We start from the raw sequence: 12,157 nt of genomic DNA on the forward strand, positions 1-12,157 counted from the left end.
ACCACACGCAGGTCCACAAGACCTATGGAGATGAAGAGTGAAGGTTTGCTGGTAGCTGCCATCCTTGCAGCTGGGCCGGTCCCATTGTCCCCTGAGCAGCCGTCGCCTTTCACTCACACGGGCTGGCACCTCTTCACCGGCCAGCTGCTGCAATCTAAACTCATGTAGGGCAGCTTTAGCAAACATCTTCTGCGCATACGCAGAAGCACATTGAGGCAAAATAAAAATGGCCGTTGGGGTCTGTTGCTGAGCATGTCCAGCTGCAGCAGCTACTCCCATGGGCCTTTGCGGAGCTCATGAGTCTTACCTCACGGCTCTGCCTCCAGCAGCCACCAAGTCAGAAGTCCATGAGTGATCCCTACAGGAGTCGGGAAAAGCAGGAGTGGCAGCGTGACAGAGGATGCTTCTGTTCATCTCCCTGTGCCCTGCTGCTCATCCAGGTGGACCTGCACAAGTATCCCTTCATGAATGGTAAGTGGCCATAGCCCATGCATGCCATCCAGCAACCCCTTGTGCCATTCTGACCTGTATCCTGCTGTCACTGCTGCTTCTCTGTCCTGTGCCATGCTGCCACTGTGCCCTGTCCCCTGCTTGCCCTACTACCACTCTGCTCTGTACCCTGCTGCCACTCTGCCCTGTACCCCCTGCTCCCTATGCTGACACTCTTCCCTATACCCTGCTGCCACTTTGCTCTGTACCCTGCTCTCCCTGCTGCCACTTTGCCCTGTAACCTGTTGCCTCAGCTGTCCCTCTGCTCTGTACCCTTTTATTACTTTTGCTATTCTACCCTGTAACCTGCTCCCCCTACTGCCACTCTGCCCTGTACCCAGCTCTCAATAACGTCTACTTTGCCCTGTATCCTGCTCCCCCTGCTGCCACTCTGCCCTATAACCTGCTCCCTCTGCTGCCATTCTGCCCTGTACCCTGCTCTCAATAACTGCTACTTTGCCCTGTACCATGTTCCCCCAGCTGCCACTCTACCCTGTACCCTGCTCCCTCTGCTGTGCCTTGTACCCTGCTCCCTCTGCTGTGCCTTGTACCCTGCTCCCTCTGCTGTGCCTTGTACCCTGCTCCCTCTGCTGTGCCCTGTACCCTGCTCCCTCTGCTGTGCCTTGTACCCTGCTCCCTCTGCTGTGCCTTGTACCCTGCTCCCTCTGCTGTGCCTTGTACCCTGCTCCCTCTGCTGTGCCCTGTACCCTGCTCCCTCTGCTGTGCCCTGTACCCTGCTCCCTCTGCTGTGCCTTGTACCCTGCTCCCTCTGCTGTGCCTTGTACCCTGCTCCCTCTGCTGTGCCTTGTACCCTGCTCCCTCTGCTGTGCCCTGTACCCTGCTCCCTCTGCTGCCACTCTGCCCTGTACCCTGCTCCCAGTAACTGCTACATTGCCCTGTACCCTGCTGCCACTCTGCCTATATTCCCTGGAGTTCAAAAAGGACAGACCCCTTATCCTTAAAAACAGCACATCGTAGTTTAACACAGGGATTATTACATGTAAATGTGTAGAAGCAGATAATTCTGAGAGCAATATTTTATCTAACATTACAATTAAAACGATATAATACAATAACCTATAATAAACATACAGTAATCTGTCAGCCAACCCAAAGCAATATCATACCCTCCAACATTTTACACATAAAAACCGGTACAAATTAGAAAAAGGGGCGTGGCCACGGGTAAAGGGGCGTGGTCACACCTCTTTTCCTATTCTTTCAATGGAGGTTTGGAGAGCTAAAAATCGGTACAGACCATAAATAAAAGGTACTGTACCTATTAAGAAGGTACAGTTGGAGGATATGCAATATCCCGGGGAAACTCCAGTCCATTTTTTTAAGCAGCCAAACGTGTAAACAAAAGGCTTCCAGCAGTGCCAGGAATTCCGTTACCAAGGTAATCTCTTATCTGAAGAGATGCTAATAGGACTCCCTGTGCAAATGTTTTTAGAAAGGTTACATAAACCAGCTTTGTCTTTCCACTGCAGGAATCAATGTGCTTTTTATATTTCTAATATTATTATACCTCAGGCATGCAGTATCAGTGATGCAAATAACCTCATCCTTTAGGGAACTCTCCTGGCAGGAATAATACTGGGCAATAGACATTAAAGATGAAACGTTTCATACAATGCACTTTAGTCTAGAGCCTTGCACTCGTGTTTAAGTACAGAACAGGCTTCCTCTCACTGTTAACACTGTCTGGAATCTCCACCTGCATGTCTAGTGTTATGGCTGGTATCCGTAGTCTGCTAAATATAAATTAGGTGAGAATCCGACTCTTCTATATGGATCACAGACAAAACACATGTATATACAGGTATGTATACAACCGTATCTGTCACTTGGGACCACGATTGTAAATTAAAGTGTACATTCTGTTGCTGATTCATTTGTAACTGTCTTCAGAAAATTGCTGAAAAAATATTATGCCAGGTAATTATAAATTGATTGTTTTCAAGCTGGAAAACTATTTGTATTATGGTGACTCAGGGATTCGTCATGGGTTTGCTATTGCTTCATTTATTAATTATCATTAATAAATGAGGGAAACAGAGGATGTAGGTGAATAAAGGAAGCAATATTTCAATTTTATTTGACAACCCAGAACATTGTTATTTTTGGAGTGACTTGTATAGATTAAGGGAAGGAATTTGCTGTTGCATTTGCATATGAGTATCAGGCACACTGTATATTGCTTGAAAGTTGAACTGTATTAATTTAGACATTGTCTAAGGTGGGTGTTGGCAATAAATTTCCAGCTGTCTAGTAAAACTTTCTAGCCCATAAAACAAGCGGTTGAATCACATTGTATATTCTATTCATCTTCTGGAAATTATTAGTCCATAAAAGTTACATTATTGAGCTTGTGCAGCAGCAACAGGCAATATAATTAGTAAAGAATAATGAGCATATTGTGGGGGTTGGTCAGGTTATGTACTGTAGTAAGTGAAATTATTTCCATACACTGTCCCATCACATGTAACATTGTTACAGGAAGAGATTGCCATGTATGACAAGATTTGTGAAGAGTCCTATACACAATCCAAGGACAAGAAAATCCTTAACATAAAGCATTGGTTGGACTCTCCTTGGCCTGGTAAGAGAGTATCTGTGGAAAGGCCATGTGTGCATGTGCCAAATACAATAACACAGTTTATTCTTATTTATTTTGTAGGCTTCTTTACACTGGAGGGAGAACCTAAAAGCATGACCTGCCCCCCCACGGGTATTCCTGAGGATATGCTATCCCACATTGGCAATGTAGCCAGCTCTGTGCCAGTGGAGAAATTTAAAATTCATGGCGGTGAGTCTAATTCAAAGGTTTCTGATTTAGTGGAGTCAGGTATTGGTACAGAGCTGCCGAAGTTCATGCTATAGCTCCATAATTCTGTTGTCGATTGCAGCATCTATAACACAGATACCCGTCATACAGTATTTCATGCTTTATGTTGTATTGTGTAATAGGCTTTATTCATGCAAATTTTTGAACCCCAATTGGTTCACCATAATCAAGTTGGTTTTATATCGAGGAGGCAGACAGGATACAAGACAAGTAATCATTTTTATTGGTCCTCATCACGATGTCAACATTGATGTCCCTCATTGCAGTGTCATCTAGTCATTCAATGTCATGTCATCTACTTAAGTGACCTTAATGTTGTCACTGATATTGCCACATCGTGATTCCACATTGTAATTTCTGAAGTGTTATCACCTAGTGCAATTTTATAACCAGTATGTTAAAGCAGGAGAAGATTTTCTTGGGGGAGATGCAGTGCATCTGGAAAGTATTCACAGCGCTTCACTTTTTACACATTTTGTTATGTTACAGCCTTATTCCAAACTGGAATAAATAATTTTTTTCCCTCAAAATTCTACACACAATACCCCATAATGACAACGTGAAAAATGTGTTTTGGAGAATTTAGCAAATTTATTAAAAATAAAAAACTAAGAAATCACATGTACAGTATTCACATCATTTGCTCAATACTTTGTTGATGCACCTTTGGCAGCATTTACAGCCTCAAGTCTTTTTGAATATGATGCCACAAGCTTGGCACACCTATCTTTGGCCTGTTTCACCCATTCCTCTTTGCAGCACCTCTCAAGCTCCATCAGGTTGGATGGGAAGCATTAGTGCACAGCCATTTTCAGATCTCTCCAGAGATGTTCAATCGGATTCAAGTCTGGGCACTGGTTGGGCCACTCAAGGACATTCACAGAGTTGTCCTGAATCTACTCCTTTGATATCTTGGCTGTGTGCTTAGGGTCGTTGTGCTGCTGAAAGATGAACAGTCGCCCCAGTCTGAGGTCAAGAGCGCTCTGGAGCAGGTTTTCATCCGGGATGTCTCTGTACATTGCTGCATTCATCTGTCCCTCTATCCTGACTTGTCTCCCAGTTCCTGCTGCTGAAAAACATCCCCACAGCATGATGCTGCCACCACAATGCTTCACTGTAGGGATGGTATTGGCCTGGTGATGAGCGGTGCCTGGTTTCCTCCAAACATGACGCCTGGCATTCACGCCAAAGAGTTCAATCTTTGTCTCATCAGACTAGAGAATTTTGTTTCTCATGCCATGTGATTTTTACAAAGAAAAGGCTTCCGTCTGGCCATTCTACCGTACAGGCCTGATCGGTGGATTTGCTGCAGAGATGGTTGTCCTTCTGGAAGGTTCTCCTCTCTCCACAGAGGAATTCTGTAGCTCTGACAGAGTGATCATCGGGTTCTTGGTCACCTCCATCAGTAGGGCCCTTCTCCCTCGATCGCTCAGACGGATGGCCAGCTGTAGGAAGAGTCATGGTGGTTCCGAACTTCTTCCATTTACGGATGATGGAGGCCACTGTGCTCATCGGACCTTCAAAGCAGCAGATATTTTTCTGTACCCTTCCCCAGATCTGTTCTTTGAGACAGTCCTGTCTCAGAGGTCTACAGACAATTCCTTTGACTTCATGCTTGATTTGTACCCAGAAATGCATTGTCTAGTGTGGGACCTTATATAGATCAGAATCAGCTTTATTGGCCATGTGTACTCATGTACACTAGGAATTTTTTGTGGTACAATGCATTGCCAAGCAGCAACATGAAGGGGGAATACATAGCATAAGGAGGGGGAATAACGTAGCATACATTACAAACCTTACACATATGAGTTCATACTGCACATTGCAACTGTACGATAGACTCGACATATTAGATATATTATACATGTAAAACTTAAAACGAAGGCTGCTTGGCAGAGCAGCACTGAGGCAACCATCCGCAGCACCATCTTGAACTCAAACAATGCACAGAATACAGAAGATTTAAGTAATACATCAAAAGATTAACCACACAGACATAAAAACAAAATAAAAGCATTGAGCACACAGAAAGCATAATGCATGATTGGTGCAGGCATTTTGGGTAATAACCTCCAAGGGTTGTGTATTCCACCCTCACAAGGTACCAGGTGCGGCAGCCATCTTGGGCGCACTGCGTAGGATTACCCAAGGTGGAATAGTCCACCCTAGAAGAGATAACACAAAATAGGGAGATTGCAGAGTCCTAAAGTTCAGAGTAGGGCTCCAACAAAACCATCAGGTCCATGTATTTTTTATTCTCCCCACAAGCGTACCAGATGAGGCAACCATGTTGGGCGCACTACGAAGGTTACACAGTGGGAAATGAGCCATTCAAGGGCCAAATGCATGTATGGGCAAACTGACACGTGTGTAGGATTATGCTATACCCTGCACGGAAAGATCCAAATGAAGCACGCCCTGCCCACGGAGGAACCATCCGAGGCAGCCATGTGGGGCACAGTGCATAGGTTGCTGCTGGCAGGGTGTGCAATCAATGGGGGTAAACATTACAGAAATAGCACACAGTGGGGTGGAAGTACGCTGTAAGAAGAAAAAGAAGAGAAAAACACATTTGCCGGATATCTGTACTAACATTATTTTGCGAAAATGATACATTTCCTGGACTTATGAGAACAGTGTGGGTGGGTGTGAGAATGTGGGGAGCACACTAATGTCCAATGGAAAAGACCCAGCAAAGTCTGATCCTCGTGCGCACGCCCCTCAGTTCCCTGTTCAGCTTGAGGGGTAGTCCCGGGGGCAGTCATGGTTTTTTAGACAGAGGGCTAGTAGGCATTGGTCCTGGTGTTCTCATGGCAGAGGTGAGGAGAGGCCACATAATGGTCCTGAGTTGCAGTGTTTGGGGAACTAGTTTAATTAGAGATTCTAGCGTAGTCCAAAGTCCAAGTCCAGTTTAAACTCTGGTTCTAACTCATCCTTAAAATACATCCTTAACAAATGCATACTTCACAAATGCAAGCAGGCCAAGTCCTGACTGCAGGCCTTGATGATATTGCTCTTAAATGCTACACACTATGGGGGTCATTCCGAGTTGATCGGACGTAGCAACTTTTTGCAGCCTGTACGATCAACTCAACGCCGCCTATGGGGGAGGGCTTTTTTGAATAGCAAGGCTGCGAACGCTTGTGTAGCCCTGCTATGCAAAAAAAGTTTGTGTGGAACTAGACCGATCCAGCGATACAGGTCCCGGAATTGACGTCAGACATCCACACTCCAAACGCCTGGACACGCCTGCGTTGGACTCACCACTCCAAGAAAACAGTGAGTTGCCGCCCCGGAACGCCCTCCTGCTGTCAGTCTTTTTGCGATCACGCCAGCGATCACTTTCTTTATTCTTCTGGTCGTTGCCCAGCAACTGCCGTCACTGGGCAACGACGCGCGTGCGCATTGCGGCCACCGCGCAGGCGCAGAACTGACCCGTTCGCACCGCTGCAACAAACAGCAGCGTGCGAATGGGTCGGAATGACCCCTTATATCACTTGGCAAAGGGGGAGGTGTGCAATCAGAAGTTCAGCTAATTAACACAGGGGATTTCGCATTGAAGACAGATCACAGACATTTGCAGACAAACTTTCTTGGGGTGTGAAAAGTGAAGCCAGAGAGAGATGATAGACTCGGATATACAAGCATGAGGATGGTGTTTTTACCTGTGAAGAAAGGATAGGTGTATGCCTTTCCAAATCATGTCCAATCATCTGAATTTACCACAGGTGGACTCCAATTAAGCTCTAGGAACATCTCAAGGATGATCAGTGGAAACAGGATGTACCTGAGCTCAATTTTGAGCTTCATGGCAAAGGCTGTGAACACTTATGTACATGTGATTTCTTAGTTTTTAATACATTTGCAAAAATCTAAAAAAAAAACAAAAAACTTTTTTTCACATTGTTATTATGGGGTATTGTGTATAGAATTTTGAGGGAAAAAATTTAATTATTCCATCTTGGAATAAGGCTGTAACAACAAAATTTTGGGAAAAAAAAGAAGCGCTGTGAATACTTTTTCTGGATGCACTGTATTCTTGTCTCCATGGGGCGATCTTGGCTTCTGTGGGAACAGACTTGCTTCCAGGTGCCACTGCTTTGTGGTGATGTCTATATACTGTAGATGGTACTACTTTGTGGTGATGTCATTAGTTAATTCCTCTGTTGGGTGAGGGAGGTTATTAGTGATGTTATTCGATGTGATGGTGATGTCGTCAAGGTTCTCAACCATGGGTGGTGATGTTGTGTTTATCAGCCATTAGGGTTGTCATACATCCATTGTGTTGTAAACGCTGATCTAAGTCATACGTCTGGGCCAAGTTTATACAGTATGTGATCCTACCAGCCTTTGAGGCTTACGTAGTTGATTAAGTGCCCAAATTATTAATGCATTGTGTGTGACTTGTGAATATACAGTATCTGCCCTTGTGATATACTGTTTTTCCCAACTGTCCTCTTTATCTATCCCTGTGCTTTGACACATTTTCTTGTATCTCTGAAGGGTGTCACATTGCATTGTCGAACTTTACTGTGTATTTGACACCATGTTTGCTACAGACAAGGGGAAGGAGGTTGAGGCTCCTACCATGATTATGTGTAGATCCTGTTTTCGTGGGTTATCTCCTCAGGATTTTGTGCAGGATGGTCTGAGTTTAAAATGTTATGTTCCACTGAAACAACAGACTGCCTCAGAACCTGTTCAGGAACCACCGTGGGTGTGTTCCTTATCTCAGGTAATGGCACAGTTAGTAGATCATTTGTCTACTCCTACTCTGCCTCCTACTATGGGTTTTCCTCAGCAATTACAACCTGCATTTGCTGCCCCCCCAGTAACAGCCTCCATGGATGGATACTTTTTCTTACTCTGTTCAGAGGGGTGTAGTATAGTATGCCGGCGGCCGGGCTCCCAGCGGCCGGCATACCGGTGATGGAATACCGACCGCCGGCATACTGGCAGCTGGCCGAACGCAAATGAGCCCCTTACTACTCGCGACACGCTATCTATTCTGCCTCCAGGGGGGTCGTGGAGCCCCAAGAGGGAGAAAAGGTGTCGGTATGCCGGGTGTCGGGATTCCGGCACCGGTATACTGTGTGCCGGGATCCCAACAGCCGGCAAACTGAAGACCACCCGGTCAGAGTTTAGCCCAAACCTCTGTTGCTTTTCAACAAATGTTACAGGGCGACAGACAGTTCATGGCTAAGGCGCATAGACGTGCTGCTCCTTCATCACAGTCTGCACGCGTCGGATTCTGAATCATTATCTGATCAGGAGAAGGATACTGATGCCTCAGATCCCGAGTCTGCCTCAGTTCAGGAGGAACACAGTTCTAAAGTGGATGTTCCTACTTTAGTATGTGCAGTAAAAGCAATTTTGGAATTTGAGGAGGAGCTAGCTTCTAGACCTAGAGATCCACTATTTAAACAACAAAAAGTTGTTAAAATAGAATTTCCTCCATCGAATCATCTTTCCGAATGGATGCAGGAAGCCTGGATTATGCTGCCAAGCGTTCTAGATACCAAAGAGGCTTAAATCTTTTTACCCTCCTTCAAATAAGGAATGTACTAAGTGGGAGGTACCTCTATCAGTATGTGCGCATGTGGCTCGTTTGGTAAGGAGTTCTACATTACATATTCCCATATTCTCACTCAAGGATTCTACTGACCGAAAAATAGAGACGACTTTAATGTCCATTTTTTGCATGCAGGTGCCATTACACGTGTGCCCAGCGATGACTGAGGCTTGGCTATTGAGGCCTGGTCAGGTGCTCTTTAGAATACCGTCCCTTCAGATTCCTCTAGAGAGCCGCTGGTACACATCTCGCATATTAAGGAAGTGGCCTCCAACCTGGGTGAAGGAGCCCTGGATACAGGTGTTCTGGCTTCTAAAGAGTCTGCATCCCTTTGGATGCCGGACAGAGTATAAGTCCTCTGTCTGGTGGGACGGGCCGCCCCCTGGGCTATCTCTTTCTCTTCAGTTTGCAGATATCTGGCATCAGAATACCACAGACACCTGGGTACAAGACGTGGTCTCCCATGGTTATGCTCTCTTTTCAGAGCCATCCTTCTCAACAGTTCTTTAGTACAGGTCTTGCTGCAGATCCTATCAAGAAGTTGGCTCTGCAACAGGCCGTTCATGCCCTTCTACAATCAGGTGTTATAATGCCGGTGCCCCACTACAACAATGGACAGGCTTTTACTTCACACTGTCCCTTGTCTGCAAACCAAACGGCTCTTTTTGACCCATACTCAACCACAAGGCTCTCATCAAATTTATACGAATGCTCAGGTTTCGAATGGAGACCCTCCATTTCATTGCGCTGGCATTGGAACCTGGGGAATTTATGCCTTCCCTGGACATTCAGGATGCATACCTGCATGTACCTTTCTATGACAACCATCACTGATATCTCAGGTTTGCTATCCTTCACCAGCATTATCAGTTCCAGGTGCTGTCGAACTGTCTACAGCCCCTCAAGTTTTTACCTAGATTATGGCAGTCATCTCTACATATCTCAGGCGTCAGAATTTTCCCATACCTTCAGATGGAGCCACGCTAATCGTGACTCCGTCTGCGACTAGGTGCTCCGGCTGAGCATACTGCCGTGAAATGAACGGGACGTGCGTGCGTCGTAGATGCGCACGCCCCCCATTCAAAGTGAATGTGAGCGTCTCTGTGCGCTCTACGGTGTGCCGAGGTGCAGGCGCGCCTAGGTTCACCGCTCACCCACGCCTGCAATTCTCCATCTGTACCTACCTTGGCTCAGTCTTTGGAGGTTTTGCAACATCATCTCTGTCTATCGTCTTCCTGTAGACACATGGGTGGATCCTCAATTGGAAGAAGTCCACCCTGTCTTCGTCCCAAAGTATATTACATATGGGAGCCATCCTAGATTCGCAGGTACAGAGTATTTTCCTGCCAGCAGACAAGATAACGACACTCCACAACCACAAACTTCCAGTATATGGGTACAGGACCAGGGATCCCGCAGCCACCTTTGTGGACCCTCTGGCAGTGCGGTGGATCTTCAGTCTGGCATATATGTTCCCTCCAATTCTACTCCTTCCAAGAGTTCTTCACAAGTTCAAGCTCCAGACCGACGGAGGCGTCCTTGATTCGCATACCTGCAGGGTCTGTCAATCGACACTCCTCTCAGACGCCCTCTACGGCAAGATCTGTTAAGGCAGGGTCCGTGTCTACAACAGGATTTGGCTTGGCTGTCTTTGACAGCGTAGCTGTTGTGACATCCCTTTTTAAAGTCTAGGGCAGTGGTTCCCAAACTTTTTGGAATCATGGCACCCTAGAGTATCAGAATTTTATGCATGACACCCTTAGGCCAAAAATGTATTAGCGAGAAATTTTGAAATAAATATTAAATCAAAAATTGTGTTTTAATGTCATCTTTAGGTTCCATTATGTGGTGAGGAACAAGATTTGCTTCTGTTTGTCCACATATTTTATGATTGACAGCCACCAGCACTGGTTTTGCCTATTACATTGACCAGAAATAATTTTGATTGATCCTGGACCACCAATCCAAGGCACTCCTGCAAGTGTCCTGAGGCACCCCAGGGTGCCTAGGCACACAGTTTGGGAACCACTGGTCTAGGGGCTTCTCGGGTGGGGTTGTAAAAGCAATGCCTAAAGCCTGCAAGCCTGTTTCAGGAAGGATCTTTTGCAGGATTTGGCACACCTACAGTACTTCCAGTGGTGCTCGCTCAGGAGCTACAATCCTTCTACTTTTAGTGTTGCAAGAGTTCATGCCTTCCTTCAAGCAGGATTGGTCTTCGACTAGCGTCCCTCATGGACTTTGAAGAAAAAGAGTCACCAAAGGTAGGTTCTACCATAACTCTTTTTTTCAGAATCTGTATGAAGAACTTGGCATTTAATCTTATGTTTTCATATAGTCAAAAAACATTTTTTTTTAATTGTATTGTGCATTATACATCATCCACTAAGCTACGTGCAAGGCATTTTAATATAGTTTTAATGCTAATGCTTGTAAAAACAGCAGGTACACAAGTCACTGTGTACACATTACTCATGTTGACCGTATACGGAATCAGCTAGATGTCCACTCACTTGGCTTTGGCAATGTGCGTTTTACTGTATATGATCATAGAAGAGTAATAATTATTACAGAGGTGTAACGTTGCAGTAAAATTCAGGTTCCGCTGCTACATTGTAGCAAGAGGACAAATAAGTTGTTACACAGTACTAATCTGATAGCACATTTTTCCGAGAATGTCCTCAGGCTTATTAAGTACTGTAATAGATTGGAGATCACCATACATGTTTATTTAATAGAACTGCTTCCGTGTACTATTAATTATAAAACATGTAAGTTTTATGAGCCTTTTAACAGCTGTGGCCTTTTACTAGTGATGAAGTATAATTTGAACAATAAACAGAGTGGGTGTATAACACAGCATGTGAGTCTGATTATAAATGAACCAAATAAAACGTATGCTCTCCTCCGCTTACATTGAAGTACAGGTTATTGAATACACTACTTTCATCTTGGTTTTGCAGTGTTTTATTTCTAAAATGTTTAGATGCTCCTATAATCTGGGGTTCTTCAACACACTTACACCATTACACAATTACATATTTAGATGTGTAATTAGTACTATGCTTAAATGGAGTTTTCCATACTGGCAAACAATGTTCTATTTTAATGATATTATCATAAAACATAATCATATGTAATTAATGGGACCCATACAGCACCAATTCCCCTTTTTGGCATTGCCGGGGTCGCGGAATCAGGGCTTTCTATCACTCGCCACGCTACCAGCATACTGGTGGCCGGAATTC

The 12,157-nt window shown here is 45.1% G+C and overlaps 1 protein-coding gene across 5 annotated transcripts in view; it reads left to right on the forward strand.

Annotated features, from left to right (window-relative positions):
* The window catches only part of OGDHL (oxoglutarate dehydrogenase L), a 245,586-nt gene that overhangs the window by 176,944 nt on the left and 56,485 nt on the right, over positions 1-12,157 (forward strand). For all 5 annotated transcript variants that reach the window (XM_063958855.1, XM_063958856.1, XM_063958854.1 and 2 more), the window contains 2 exons: positions 2,989-3,091; positions 3,170-3,298. In XM_063958855.1, the coding sequence (XP_063814925.1) occupies positions 2,989-3,091; positions 3,170-3,298 (232 nt within the window). The remainder of the gene's footprint in view (positions 1-2,988; positions 3,092-3,169; positions 3,299-12,157) is intronic.

The sequence above is a fragment of the Pseudophryne corroboree genome, chromosome 3 (assembly GCF_028390025.1).
Source record: "Pseudophryne corroboree isolate aPseCor3 chromosome 3, aPseCor3.hap2, whole genome shotgun sequence".
Lineage (NCBI taxonomy): Eukaryota > Metazoa > Chordata > Amphibia > Anura > Myobatrachidae > Pseudophryne > Pseudophryne corroboree.